Source organism: Choloepus didactylus, chromosome 15 (genome assembly GCF_015220235.1).
Source record: "Choloepus didactylus isolate mChoDid1 chromosome 15, mChoDid1.pri, whole genome shotgun sequence".
NCBI classification, from domain to species: domain Eukaryota; kingdom Metazoa; phylum Chordata; class Mammalia; order Pilosa; family Megalonychidae; genus Choloepus; species Choloepus didactylus.
The window spans coordinates 16,464,381-16,480,482 of NC_051321.1; the positions used below are offsets into that span (position 1 = coordinate 16,464,381).

At 38.2% G+C, this 16,102-nt stretch overlaps 1 protein-coding gene across 4 annotated transcripts in view; it reads left to right on the plus strand.

The window, feature by feature from the left end:
- Positions 1-16,102, plus strand: part of SHTN1 (shootin 1) — a 103,620-nt gene that overhangs the window by 1,302 nt on the left and 86,216 nt on the right. For 3 of the 4 annotated variants that reach the window (XM_037804476.1, XM_037804478.1, XM_037804479.1), the window contains exon 2: positions 11,939-11,991. In XM_037804476.1, the coding sequence (XP_037660404.1) occupies positions 11,939-11,991 (53 nt within the window). Of the gene's footprint in view, positions 1-11,938; positions 11,992-13,146; positions 13,308-16,102 lie in introns of all 4 variants that reach the window. The other variant, XM_037804477.1, reaches the window with a different exon arrangement.

The window sequence follows — 16,102 nt, forward strand, 5'->3', positions numbered from 1 at the left end:
CCATGTGGTGGAAGAGGCCCTGCTCTTTGACAAGTCCTGGTGTCTGGTTTCCTGGTTTTTACTTCTCCTGGCTCGATTCACCAGTTTTGTGAGCTTGGGCAGGTCTCTTCCCTGACTAAAGGCAAGGGCTAAACCAGGTGATTTCCTGAGATCCTGTCCAGCAACTTTGACCTGTTGCTCCTTGAAACCTTAGATATACCATTGCTAAGGGTCAGCCCCATGCAGTCCACACTCTTGGAAACAAATCTTAATGTTACTATTTACCAATTATGTGACCTTGGGGAAATTATGTTAACCTTGGTGAGCCTCTGCTTATTCATTTATCAAATGGACATAACATATTGCTCAGTGGTACTAGCATCTAGAAAGTACTGGATAAATGTTAGTATCTTCCTCTTTCCCAGTGCCATCTCCCATTCCAGATTAGCCTAAGGTCATAAAATCACAAGCATCATTTAGTCTAGTGGATGAGAAGAATCCCTTTATCTGGAATTTCTCATGGGTTTTAGTGAGGGGCTGAATTCTATCGGTATTTTATTTTTAATACCCCTCCTCCCAAAGAATAACATATCTTGACTTATTTTCTGGGATTGAGGAGCTTTCATTATTTATAATATCTGTCAGTGGACACCAGATCTTTTGATGGATAGTCAGTTTTCAAATAATAAAATTAAAAGTTTCACCTCCTTTCATTGTGTATTTAATTTCAAGTGTAGATTAGCTGCAGGTAATCCACAAATTGCTTATATTTTATATGAGGACACATTCTCTGTCTCTGCTGGATTTGAGGACTGAGGAAAAAGGAGAATTCCCAGATTTCTGGCTCTTTCTCTTTGTATTGTGTTATACTGGAAAACAAACAAATCTAATGGCATTTTTTAGAGGATATATTTCCTATACCAAAGGTAATAGAACAATTAGACTTTAAAAAAGGTACACGTTCTTTTAGGATATCGAGTTTGGTTACATAGGTGTTGGGAACTTTTCAACCCGCAACATGGTTTTTATACATCTCAAAACCAAGGCATTTGTTTGTCATTGGATCATAGACTGTGATAACAAGTGACTTATTTCAATAGTACTTAATTGCTGTTTGAAGTATGGAACTAATAGGAAAGCTGAGTATTTGATATGGAGAAACAGGGATGTTTGAGAACTTACTAACGTCATGATCAATTTTGTAAGCTGATGGTGTGCGTGGCTTAATTTTGAAAACAGACAATACTTTTTACTACCTCTTTTCATTGTGAGTGATAATTCCACTATCCTTTTTGGTGTGAGCAAGAAGAACCTTATTGATTAAATACCTTATTTCCCTTTGTAGCACCAAGTAAACGTATTTATTCATTCCTTTAACAGATACTTACCATGTACTTACCATATAGGATGTCCAGGTGCTATGGATGGGGGATACAGATGATAAACCAAACAGACACAGTCCTTTCCCTCACCAGGTTTACTGCCTAGTAGAGAAGATAGTCATTAATCAACTAATCATACAAGTAAATGTACAGTGCTTAGCAGGTGTTTTCTCTAGAATAGATTCTTAGAAATGTAATTGTTGGATTAGAAGGCATGTGCACATAAAATTTCGCTAGACATTGTAGAAGTGCCCCCCCATCCCAAATGGCTGCACCAATTCACATTCACACTAGCAGTGCCCCACCGCCATGCTCAACATTGGCTAATGGCAGTCTTTATTAATTTTGATAGCCTACAGATTTCATAATTTTTGCCAATCTGATGGGCAAAAATGGTACCTTTTAAAAATTGATATTGCCCTGGTTATTAGTGAGGTTTGAAATTTTTTGACATACTTGTTGGCCATTTAGGTTTCATGACATTTTCTTCCCCAATGAGTTTTAGATCTCAAATTTGAACCTGTTCCCAGGAGTATTCAGAAAGAAGGTTCCTATCTGCTCTGAACGGCAGAGCTGACAGCAGCCTTCCCTAATGTGAAGCTGTCAGTGGCATGGTGAATAAGGTTGCTTTTGACAAAAGTTGTGAAATGTAATGATGGAGACTGTCATAATATGAACAATCTCTAATTTATACTTACTGTTCCCTAGACTCTCTGTCTTGTAAATCACACCCACTTCTGAATTACTTCAAAACATTGTATGTTCCCTTCTAGTGAATGGTATAATTAGCTATATTATGTCTTTCTAGAAAGTTATATTATGTCCCTTTAAAAAAAATTAGCCTGTGCGCGATTGCTTATGTTCAAGCAGATGTTGAGGTAATGAGGTAATTCTCCTTTTGTCTTTTTTGGGGGGGCTTTATTTTACTGGTCTGATTGACATCTTTAATGCACAGAGAAATGGCAACTTTGGATTCTATTTCCAATGCGTATTTCCTAGCAACTGAAGTGGGCATTTCCTTTACAAAATGTCATACCATTTGCTTCCCCTCCAGGATTCTGTTGGAAGATGATAAACTTAGTTGAGTATTTGTTTAAGTGCATGAATTTCTGTGTAATTCACTGAGCCCACAATCACTGAATATTCATAGCCAGGCATTGTGCTAGACATTGGAGAAAGAGACCTTGCTGGTGAGAATTTCCCAGTTTAGAGACAGTGAGGCAGTGACAGGTACGTAAATTCCAGTGAGTGTCAGATTGGTTTAGTTTGGGTCATGTGCTTGCATCATTTGGCCAGGGGAGGGCGGGGTACCTTGATTGGCTACCCCCACCTATAGTTGTGCAGAACAGAATGGGGTGCCCTGACGGAAGAGGGAAAGCATGCTGGGCAGGCACAAACAACAGATGTCCACTAAACTGGTCACACAGTAATGCTGTGTCACTTGGAACTTGATGAAGTTGTAAAAAGAGTGGTTTTCTCTTAACAAAAAAGTCAAAAAGTTATGGACTATATTTGGACTAACACTATTTAAAATGGATTTCCTATGGAAAGATAATTGATGCTAAAGCAAGCTAATCTTCTTTTGTCTTGAGAGTTAGTTATCGTTTTTCCAAGATTATTGAGATGGTGTTTCAGGTTCTGATGGAAATTCAGTCAAGCTCCTTCTTAGAGGTTTAATAATGTTTAAAAGATGCTTCCAGTGTTCCCCTGGCTTATAGGCTAGAAAGTAGCTAGAGCATTATTTTGACAACAGGCCAAACATATAGCTCACCATATGTGATAGATTGAATTGTGATCCCTCTCAAAAGACTTGTTCTTGATCCACGTTCTTGTGGGGGTGAATTGGTGTGTGATAGGACCTTTTGGGGATGTTGTTATTAGTTAAGTTTTGACAAACTGAATCAGAGTGGTCTTAATCCATATAATTGGAAACTTTATAAAGAGAAGACCAGGTGGTGAAGCTGGAAGTCGGCGGGACCCAGAGGAACAGACACAAGGAAGGAGCGATTGCCAGGTGACGGGAGGTAGAAATACAGCCAAGGGCCCTAAAGATCGCGGAAAGCCAGTGCCAGAATGCTACGGACTTCTGGGAGAAAAGATTGCCTTGCCAGTCCCTCAATTTTGGACTTCTAGCCTCTAAATAGTAAGCCAGTAAGTCCTTGTTGTTAAGCCAGTCCCTTGGGTGGCATTTGTCACAGCAGCCTGGCAGACTAAGATCCCACAATAACCATGTAAGTCTGGGAAAGCTGAAGCATTGTTTCAACCTTGGATCTGTACAGTCAGGCAGTAGAAATCATTGAAACTACATGGTTTCTATAGTAGATGACAAGTGCAAACTTGGCTTTTTACACCAGTATTTTTCAAAGTGTGGTCCAGGGCAACTACATCTAAATCTCCAGGGTACTTGTAAGAAATGCAGTTTCTTCCTAAAGTTGGTGAACCACTGCTGAAGAGACACCAGTGGGCAACCTCCATGAAATGGACTAGAGGAAGTGAGTCTTCTGGTAAGAATTTCACTATTCACTTGATATTTCTAATAGGTAGATAAGTTTTATTTTACAAAAGTTAAATTTTAAAATAAACATTTGCACATAGTAAAAAAAAAGTGTAAAGTGAAAGGGCAAGTACCAATTGTTTCTCAACTCAGTGTTTTTCAACCTTCATTTCATTATCATCCACCAAAGATGGAGTCTTTTTCCCTAACCAGATCACCCCCCCAATGAAATTTTAATACTACAGATTTTTTTGGCGTGGTTGGGCAAACATTGATTAGCTATAACTGCAAATTTAGCACAATTCCTAAAGCTAAAATTAATAAATTGGACTCCATCAAAATTTAAAACTTCTGCTTTTTGGAAGACCATATTTCAAAAATTGAAAGATAATTCACAGACTGGGAGAAAGTATTTTCAAATAATACATATGATAAAGAGCTTGTATTCAGAATATACAAAAAAAAGTCCTGCAGCTCAACAACAGAAAACAAACAACCCGACCAAAAATGGGCAACATGGGTGAACACTGAAGTTACCACACCAAGGGGAACAAGACAGACCCAAAGGAACAAACACTGCATGATCCCACCAGTATGAAACAACCAGAACAAGCAAACTCATTGAGTCAGAATCTAGACTACAGATTACCAGGGTAGGGGGTGGAGATAAGGAATAGGAAGTTAAGGCTTAAAATGTACAGCTTTCCTGTTTGGAATGATGGAAATGTTTTGGTAATGGACAGTGGTAATGGCACCACAACACTGTGAACGTAATTAACAGCACTGAAGTATATAACTACAGATATTTTGTATATCTGTTTGTGTGCTGTGACATTTTGTAGGGCCACAAACTATTGTAGTATCTAAGATTTTTTTGCCGTTGAGGGCTTTGCCATCTTGTTGACAATGCGTGCTCACTCCTGTTTTCACTCCTCACAGTTATCCACTGTTAACTTTTTGTTGTACTTCCTTCCAGACATTGTGTGTCTGTACATACACATATATTTTGCTCTTGATATATATTGTAGAATTTCTCATATAAGAACATAGAGCTAAATCATTAAAATTTGATTAATGTTCCACTGTATGGCTCTACCACAGTGAATTTAATGTCCTCTGGATGGACATTTCTCAGTTCCTGGTGTTTTTTGCTATTAAAAATAATGCTGCTGGGAGTGGATTGGAGTTGGAGACAGCAGTATGAACTCATGTTTAGCTTAATAGAAATATCGATGGTTATGTTTACATATTTATAGATATGTGTATTTACTGGTTGGTACACACACACGTATTTCCTTGCTTTGTCAACTTGGAGGGCCTAGACTCCCCTATAGCAATAGCACACCTAGCACTCAGCTTGTGGTTTCTAATACCGTTCTCCAATAAAGAAGAATCAGAGTTCCTTGGAGAAATGGATGATTCTAGGCTAGGGCAGGAGGTGTACAAAATGTGCCTGGAGCACATTGTACTGCCAGAAAAGTAAGGAAGTGCTAAATAACACAAACCCTCTCCTCCCCCACAACCACACCGCATTGATGGGAGTGTGTCACAGAGATACAGGAACCAAATGAAGGACAGTGGCCAAGCTGCAACAATTTGTACATCAAAATAAAATAGTGTTGAATTATAACCCAAAGTATAAAATAAATGTCCATGGGTCCAAACTGATTTAAATAAATGATTTAATAAATAAATGAATGGGGAGAAGAGACAAAGTTCCTGTGCAGAAAAATTACACTCTTTAAATGTGGGCTGTGCATTATGACTTCCTTCCAAAGAGTACAGTGTGGAAAGGGGGAGAAAGAGTAACTGTATAGTGGAGGAACTGAAAATACTACCTCAGGAGGTGATCAAGGTCAACATAAATGGTGATAAGTCATGCTGATAGGATGTTCCCTTGATGTGATATGAAAATAGTGCCTTACCTCTGAGGTCTTCCTTTCCAAAACTCATAACCCCAGTCTAATCATGAGGAAAACATCAAGCAAATCTCAACTGAGGGGCATTCTACAAAATATATGACTAGTACTCCTCAAACCTGTCAAGGTCATCGAAAACAAGGAAAGTCTGAGAAACTGTCACAGCTAAGAGGAGCCTAAAGAGACATGATGACTAAATTTGTCCTAGGTGGGATCTTGGAAAAGAAAAAGGACATTAGGTGAAAACTAAGGAAATTGAACTAAAGTATGAACTTTAGTTAATAATAATGTATCAGTGTTGATTCATTAATTATAACAAATATAAGATGTTAATATGGGAAATGAGTGTGGGGTATGTGGGAACTCTGGTACTATCTTTGCAATTTTGCTGTAAATCTGAAACTGTTCTAAAATTAAAATTTATTAAAATAATGCTCCTTACATCCTTGTACACATATCCTGTGAATGCAATTGTAGGAAAATTTCTGAAAAGTGAAATTGTTGGGTCAAAAAGGTATGTATATTTTAAACTTTGTTGTGTTGTAGATTTTATCGTATGCTTGAAAATGTAGAGGAACTCAACTTTTTTTTTTCTCTGCTTACCATGCTTGCTAAGCATTTTAAACACTAAAACATGAATTCTGAAATTTTTCTATGTACCATGAAAAATATGTCAGGATCCTTTTAGTTACTTGATTTTGTCTTAAATCCTCTGTGGCACAAATCAGGGTATGATTCTTCTATATACGTATTTTAAGGTCCTCAGTTTTCTTCCAGTTGGTTAAATTGAAATCATTAATATAGTTTGTTAAAAGTACATATTAGGCATCGTTAATTCATTAATATTGTCCAATGTGTTCTACCAAATAATAAATGAATTTCAGGCTTGCCATAATTTCTTTTCAATTGTGATTTCTGTCATCTTTGTCTTTTGATAGATTTTCCAGTGGTGTTTTTCTGGCTTTTCTAGTGCTTTAATTAGCAGGTGAGGTATAAATGGCTTTTCTTTCTTTACTTCTGGGTTTAAGAGCAGGACACATTGGGATGAGTGCAGAACGGAATAATGTCCTAATGGAACACGATCTTTTATGACTGATGTCCTCATTCCCCGTTAGTAAAAGAGGTTTCAAGTCTCCATGAGTCTCAAAGATGCAAACTCAATGGATGAGAATTTACATTAGAAGATCTCATGAGACAGTGTGTTTCTGCTTACATTTGGTGGCTAGCTAAAGCTGCATTTTTATTAATTGTACTGATGTAACATGTGGTGTAAGAGACTTTTAATGTGGGGTGGAGGTTTTGTGCTTTTAGGTGATCTGCTCATGAAGACCTAGACCCATTTTTCTTTCTTCCTTAACTGAATACATGTTTATCACGTACCAACATGTCAGGCGTTGTGCTACCTGTGGGCTTCTGGATGGATAAAGACGTAATATTCACTCTAGAAAACAGTTTTTGGTCTAATAATTTAGCAAATTGCATTCAGTAATGTTTTCAGCACTATTGACTTTGTAATCAGCAAACTGGTTCTGCCTCCACTACTTCTTACTGTGGGGTTTGACTTTTGTATACATTGGTGTCTTCATTTGTAAAATGGGGATACTAATATTTGGCTTAATTGCTCTACCTACACAGAATCATTTGAACCATTCATTCATTCAACAAATGCACTGGCTTTGTGCTTTGTGTTCTGCTGGGTGTAGGACATGTTGCTGTGATCCAATAGGAGAAAAAACAGACCTGTGCACAGATAATTTATCATGCTATATGTAGATTCTCTAACAGAGAAATATAAACATGTACTTTGGTGGTAGATTAGAAATCTAAGTGCTGACTTTGCCTGAGGTATATGGGGAAGGTTTCTTAGAAGAGATGACAGTTGAACTGTATTGAAAAGGAGGTCCCAGGAAGGGTGAAGCAGGGAAGACCATGCAGGCAGAGATAAAAACAAGGCAAGGGCACCTAGATATGAAAGGTGTTGGAGGATTCAAGGACATTGGATATTTTAGAGTGAGTTGTCCTCTCTGGGGCTGGATTGGGGCCGGGGTAGATTAGAGTTCCAGGTTGTGAAGGTCAGGTCTTTGGAGATTTTGAAAGAAAAGAATGAAATAACCAACTCTGTTTGTTAATATGCTAACTGTTTACCACCTTGTAAAGAAAGAACTTGGGGTAGGGGGAAGCTAGAGGCTAGGTGGGAGGTTTTGCCATTTTTTAGGGAGCCCAGTTAGAGCAGAGATATTGACTGCAGAGGAAAGACAGATTGGGGATATGGTTTTTAGAGGTTTGAGCAGTTTGATGAGCCTTCAGGAGTGGAGGAAAGAGGGGAATCAGGGATGTTCTTGAGGGTACTAGGTTGAGGACTGGGTAGATGGAGAAAGGAGATCTTGTATTCAGGAAGTAGAAGGCTTGGGAGAAGGGGGGTTTCAGGCAGGTTGAGTGTGAAGTGTCTTCAGGGCACCTGGACACAGACGTCTAGAACAGCACTGTCCAGTGGAACTTTCTGCTGTGATGGAAATGCTCTACTTCCATTGTCCAGCATGTTAGCCACCGTTGAGCTCTCGAAGTGTGACTAATGCAACCGAAGAACTGAATTTTAAGTTTTATTGAATTTTAATTAATTTAAATAGCCACGTGTGGCCAATTACTACCATATGGAGAGTGCTGGTGTAGAAGTATTGGTTGGAAATGCTCATCTGAAGCCTGTACAAGAGGTGAGAAAACTGAGACTCAGAGAGATTAACTAATTTTCCCAACCTACCCAGGACTAAAGGGTTTCCCAGGCTGCTGGTCATTCCTAAAACTAGGGAAAGTCCCCAGCAAACCATGACTGCTGATCATCCTAGCTAACATTGTCATTGGTCTGTAGCTACGAACTTCAGCTGTCATGTTTCTGTAACAGCTAGTCTGCTTAACTCCCTGCAGGGCTGGCTATGACATGATTTGTAGCTTGGAAAAAACCTCCTTTCCTTGGCATTAGGGGGTTAGAAAAGCGAAAATCAGCATGATTCTCCAAATGTGATATTCTCTTTGTTTTCTCCAACTTCCTTCTTTTTTGTCAGTTCTGTACTCTATGAAGTGGATCTCCACTGGGCCACACATTAGAATCATCTGGAGCAGTCACTTCTGAAAAAAAAATTGCTGATACCCAAGCTCCACCCTAAACTGATTCAATCAGAATCTCTGGGGTGGGGTGAGGGGACTAGACAGCTATAGGATTTAAAAGCGCCCCGGGTGATTCTAACGTGCAGTCAGAATTGGGAAGTACAACTCTCAACATGCTTCAGCTTCTTTGCCACCTTTCAAGTTGATCTCTAGCTCTCTTTCCCCTCCCTTTATGTGGTGGATGATAGCAGACCTGGGGTTTCAGAGGTGATCTGGTCCGCCATCTTTCTGGCCGTGTGGGACAAAAGTCAACTCAAGATTAAGGGCATTAAGGGGCAGCCTTTGTGCACAGGATTTGATACACTTCTCCATGTCAGTAATAATGACGATGGCTAACATGTATTGAACGCTTATATGCCTGAGCACTCTTTTGCAGATTAACTCACTCTTAATAACAGCACTAGGAGAGGTGTATGATTATTATTCCTATTTTCCAGATGAGAAAGCTGAGACTCAGAGAGATTAACTAATTTTCCCAAGGTCCCCCAGCCAGTAAGTGCTGGGACTGGGACTAAGCTGCACTTTTAATTACTGTGCTACAGTCCAGTGTAAGGCCATATATATGTACCTGTAAACCTGAGAGATGACGTTTTCCCGAGCTGTGGATATCTTTCATATGGAAGAGAATTTGTCAAATTCATCATCTCTTTTATATCGGTTAGTTTGGACTTGGAAGATCTCTTTCATCAAGTTATTTGAGCTGTGCAAGCTCACTTTTTTTTTTTTTCCCCAAACTGTGAGCCAGTTCTGAAATAATACAAAGGCTTTCTCTGTGACCCTTTAGCATTGCCAAAAAGGGTTCACATCAGTTTTTGCCAGTTTTGCTGAGGATGGGATTGTATATATATTTACCATGATTTGTTTATTATTGTTAATGCTGTTTAGGACACTGAGTTTGGTATTTTAACTTCAAGAAAAATAAAGGTATAAGCAAATGTTTTTCTTTCCTTTCATGCCTCACTCCCCAGTAACTCCTCACCACCAAGTAGTTGAATTCTTCTAATACTTTTCCTTTCCTTTCCCTGTACCTGACTTAATTTTTTTAAAGTTGCACATAGTCACAAGAATGCATATTTTCTGTGAATTCCATTACGATGTGGTAGGCGATGAGTTCTTAATGTTTTTCATAAAGACCCAATACTTGGGAGTCTATAATGTTTCATCTGGATTCTGTGGGCAATATAATGGAAGAATAATATCAGTATTTTTTAAAAGAGACTTCAAAGCTGTTATACAATGTTTTAAATAGGAAAAAAAATTCTTAATGTCAATTTGAGACCATGGTTTTATAAGCCTTTATTTGTTTGTTTTGTATGTCTATAAAGTAGGTCACCAAGAGTATAGTGTTAAATCAATTTGGATTTTTCAAGTTTATCTACAGTAACTTAAATAAAATTTCAAGTAACTTAAATCAGAATCTCCCAGTAAAATATTTGTATGTTTATTTTTTGAAATGATATTAGATAAGATATTAATATTTGGGACCATAGACTACCCAATGGTGTAAGTGCGTATTTTTATTATCTCTTAGTTCTTGTTTCTTTCTGTTAGAAAAGGATGAGGGAACGTTTCACCGATTTTCCAGATCCAAGGACAGTTGAGCTTTCCAAGTGGTTGGGGGGGCGATGGGGTGGGAGCTGATGAAAATGTAGTTATTTTCAAGAGAACTTTATCTTTGATTCCATACATTGAGCTATTTTCTGGGCTGATTTTCAATGATTTTTTTGAGGGTGTGACTTCAATAAAATGATCCATTCGTATTTAAATAGTCTTGGGTGCTAATAAAACTTCTGGCATTGGTGGCATAATCCCATAAATATCTGCTAATTTGAATTGGATTTTAAGATTTTGGTCCTATTATCACAGTAGGGATTCACAGTGGTTTGGATCATTTTTGGAGGAAACAAAACATGTACTTTACAATGTTAATTGTTTATTTCTGGGGAGTTTTAGTCTCCTAAGGTTAGAATCATACTTTTCTAGAATGAACGACCTGGTTATGTGGGAAGTTCTTGAAGCCACTGGTTTTAGATTTTTTATTTCTATTTTCAGATTATTCATAGAAATAGGGGGCTCTGTCCTTTTTTTATTTTTTTAGAAAAATTGGGCTTATTGTAGGTAAATCTCATTTAACGTGTTTTTGTTTGTTTGTTTGTTTGTTTTAAAAACGTGTGAAAATCCACTGACTCTCTGGTGCTAGTCAAGGTGCTGGTGCAGGGGTGGCAGCAGTCCATGCTCCATCTTGAATCCGAGATCATTCTTTTCCTCCCCATCTAACAGGGTGTAAACTTCATAGTCTCAACTGCCAGCAGATGTGAAAATGGTACTTTAGCTGAAAGATGACTGTGAGGGTTCAGATCACTTTATTTTTTTGGCAGTAGAGGGTTTTAAGTAGAAAACTGCTGTTTTTTTTTTTTTTTTCTACGTAGTTGAAAATATTTCTAAAACAATTCACCGATTTTCCCAACTTAAAGAAATGCCTCTGGCTGGTGACTAGTCATGGCTTGCTTATTGATGATGTTTAGTGCCTGAAAATAGTTGTTCTTAGCTCTGGGCATGAACTTGTTGCTCTGTGAGTAAAGCAGAGGGGTGATGTTGATTTAATGTATAAGCCTACTTTATTTTCTGGAGACTGATTTTCTAAATAAACCTTTGCAGCTCTGTAGACCAGCAGTGCTGGAAGGAACATCAGGAAACACCCTCCTCCCTCCTTGCCCAAGTTCAAGTGCCGAGCATCAGAGAGAAGTGACTTGTCCTCAGCCACTTTTCATGGCTCATAGGTCTCCTTGTTGACTTAGGAAGAACAGAAATTCAGCTGGGTGGGCTCACATCTGGTTTCTTTTTCTTCCTTACCCTTAAGAGAAGCCCTTCTCCTGTGGCCTTGTCTCCACTCTACAATCAATTGAATAAACAGACAATAGGGGTTAGTTGGGTTCTCAGGTTTTTCCTACAGTAAACTTTGGATAGTGTTATAATGTTGCTTTCTTACTTTTCTCTTGTAGCAATAGGCGAATATGAAGACCTTCGAGCAGAGAACCAGAAAACAAAGGAAAAGGTTTGTATTTTACCTTTTTTTTACCCATTTCTTACATGTGTAAAAGCCTAATTGGCATAGTGCATTGTTCTGCCACCAATTTCAGTGAAATGTGAATGAGCTTTTTTTTTTTTTCTTTTTTTTCTTTTCTCTTGCATGTGTAGTTTAAGCTAATATCAACTCCAGGCTCCAGATGGTAAAGAATAGCAGGCATGCCATAGTGGGTGCAGCTCTGGGAGATTAACTACATGGCTAAATGTGCAGCAAGGCACCAGGCCAAGCAACTCAAGCTCCCAAGAATTGTACTTTTCCCTAACAATCAGATTTGGGATTCTGGTGATGGAATTGAAGGCCTGAGGCGTTTAGCTTTGGGACTTTGACATATTGGATCCTGGAGAAAACTATTTGTAATTAGTCATTTGTGTTTAGCCTAAATGCTTCCATAAATCTTCTGTATATTTGTTTCTTCTGTCTGTATGAATAATACACCAGAAGTTGAAAAACACCCAGAGTGAAATGCGGACGTCTGGTGAATATTTTCAGGTGCTCTGGCAGTTTTATGTTCGACTGTTAAATAATTGAATTCTGTTTGCTTTTACAAATTATATCTTTTTTGTCTCTGAAAATGTCTATTTAAGGTTTGTGAAGATTTGTTTATGTATATCTTTTCCTTGTAAATGTAGGGAGGAGACAAATGCAAAGGCAGTAATTATAGAAATAAGATCAGTTTACATTGACTCTGAAATTACTTTGTAAAATTACTTTGTTTGATAGACCAAATATTTCAAAACATAAGCTCCATGGTGGAAAAATTAATAGAACAGATCCTCACTGGTTATTAAAGAAGGTGGCCACCACTAGTGTAAATTATGAAACATCATCTCTAACAATTCAGAGTTGAGGTGTAATGAACACCTGCAGTGAGCTAAACATTTGTAAAACGTGTGGCATATTTGAGGTATCTGTTAGATTCATGAGAACCGTATTTCACTTTTTCATTCATATTACTTTGCCATTTATTATAGCTGTTAGCGATATTTATGGTATTACTCTAATTCAAAGCAGATTATAATGGATCTTTGGATCATTGTGTTTCACCCAGTTTGTAAAGCTCTGTTGTAAATGAGTCCTTGGTTGTTCTGTGAAACCTTAAGTTTCTTTTCTTTCCTTCATCAGGTGATTTAGGAAATAGTAGGCGGAGGGTTATGGAAATATCCTGGAAGAAGGTGGCTGGTGCATGCATCTATAATATAAGAAGGCCCCATAAACTGTTCGATAAGATTTTAAATCTAAAACCATAACCATCAAAAGCCACGATGGCCTGAGGATGCAAACAGGTGTGGAAGTTTTGCTTTAGTGCCTTGGTTCCATCTGATGACCCATAACCTCAAAGTAAAGCTAATGGATGATAGTTTGGCTGGAAAGCTCGGGCCACCTTCCCAAGTAAGACACCCTACCATGTTCCAGCTCCCAAGAGAAAGAGGCTGGGAAGTTACCAGCTGATTGGGTCTCTTACACAGTTGCTCCTGGCACAAGAGGAGAACAGAAAAGCAAGTTGCAGAGGTTAATTCAGGAGAACTCTTTGACTTACCCTAGAATATGTTAGGGAAAGCAAATAAGTATGCCTTTATGTGATGGAGAAAGAAGGATATGTAAGAAAAGCAATAACGTAAGAGAAAGGAGAATAATTTTGTTTTGTTTTGTTTTCTCTTTTCTTCTTTAATCCTTGATTACCTGTAGACCTAGCAGTGCCCTATCATAGTAGGTGCCCCATAAACATCTATTGTTGGAGGTAGTGATGGTCCTTTAAGTGAGAGCTACTTTCTCTAGTGAGATTTTTATGTGAACCGTCTGTTATGAAAACAGAATTACAGGTAAAATGCATTTGATAGAAGGATTATAAATTACCTCAGCCCATTAACTGTTTATGTGTTTCTCTACATGAGTATGGCCTAACACTTTTGTAACATCTGTGTGCATTATTGACCTTCTGTTCTAATTCTTCAAAAATAACTATTAACAGCAATGGAAAGAAAAGAAATAAAGCAATATGGAAATGCTGTGTGGTTGGGTAAAACAAAGTAGAGTGGTTTTAAGTTCACTGCCCTCTGTTTATCTTCTGTTAAGACTAGCAGTCTTATTACTGCAGGTTTTTCCCTAAAAAGGGGGGCTGTATTACACAGGAGGGAAGCATGTAATAAAAGCCTTTTGTACAGCATAGAATGAGTAAAAGCAGCTTTAGTTCCGGAGGTGGTAAATGGAGAACACCATTTTCTCTGGCAAAGCACTTTCTTGTGCCTGGCTGGGTGAGCTTTGTCTAGTCTACATCAGAAAATACACATGGCCGTCCTTGCCTCATGGCCCCAAATCAGAGTTCAGTTAAATTGCTTAGGGATTAGAGTCAGAAGTAAGATTCATTTTGCCACGTTCAATGTGGGAAATTCTGTGTGAATGGGAGGAGCAAAAAATTAAAAAAAATTATAAGTTATTTCTCCCTTGCACATGTCCATATTAAGTCTAAACTACCTTTGTTGCCAGGCCACGAACCTTATCAAGAGATAGAGGCAATGGATGTGATTCTCTTGGATAGGATCTTTTTCTGCCCTGTTGGGACTCTCCTCTCTGAGACAAGTGGTAAGGCACGCTGCTCTTCTGGATGGGCAGTTGCTTAGAGGTTGTGGTTAAGAAGCTATGTTGGGTTGTACTTTTTGGTTTACCCGCCTCATCCAATGTTTCCAACAGCCCTGTGCCGGCACCATTTCACAGATAAGGGAACAGGACCACAAAACTCAAGTGAGCTTACGAGGTCACACAGATAATTATCAGTGGCAGAGTCGGGATTCTGTTAGGGGTCTTCTGACCACAAATGAAACAGGTAGAGTTATGGGAACTTACTGACTTTTTCTTCCAACAAAGGTTCTGGTTTTATTCTCACGTTAGCTCATGAATTTTCCTCAGCAAATTCTCAGACTCAATATTTTCTTGATCGTTTGTCTTTACCATCTCTATTTAAGAACTGAAAGTTAAATAACAAATCAAATCTTATGTCAGAAAGAATTCTCCTACCCTAATCATAAACACATACATACATACACACACCCATGATGCATTCTAAGGCTAATAAAAGTAGGCATTGGAGCGGGGTGTAAGGGGAATCAGGTCATTGTTCAAATGGATCTTTTCTTTTGCAGATCTCCCTTTGTTAGGAAAGATGGAATGTTGACCATTTTGTGGTTTTTATGAATGACTTTTAGAATAGTCTCAGAGTCTGAGTTTATAAGGAAAAGTTGTTTTTTGAAGTGAAAGGTATGTGCAGGTCCTATACTTGAGATTGACCACTCCTATAAGGGACACTGGCCAGATGATAAATTGTGCTGTTAAGAGTGAGTCTTTAGAGCTGGGGGTGGGATGGTGTTGGAATGGGGAAAGGGCAAAAAGACAGGGTTCCCACTCCATGTTACAAACTCTTATTATCCTTCAATTCCTGGCTGAATATCACTTATTTTTTTTTAAGTGATCTTTAACTCTTTCACAAGCAGAATTAATTGCTTGATTCTTTGTAATGAAAACATCTGCATATTTCTTATTCACTTATCACATTTTATCAGCCAAAATTCACTATTATCAAAATTTTAAATAAGGTACAACTAACTGGAGTGGGTTTATTTAAGATGTAAAAATGTGAGTTTTTTTAATTTTTTTTTTACTGTCATCAGGGTAAATGGGGATTAAGGAAAGGGTGCTACTTTCATTATGTTTTTTCCAGTTTCTAAGTGGCATTATCAACATTATGTTCACAAATGAAAGAATCTATCACACTGAGGTCAACAACCCTTCTGAATCTATATTTTTTGAGTATGGAAAACTAGAGGACTATATATTTAGGAATCAGCTAAATAAAATGGTTTACTTTGCCTGTGTAGCAGTCACCATATTCAAATGTTAGTCATGGTTCTACAATTGAAGGGCAGTCTTTTATGACTCACCCAGGATCTTTGTCATAATTGTTTGGGGTTTTTTCCTGTATGGGGGGAAGCCTCATTGAGCTTTGAATGGAATAGCTTTCACATCTCTCAGAGTGGTGGGGGGTGTGTGTGGAGCGTGCATAAAAGGAAGGAAATCTGTATAATAG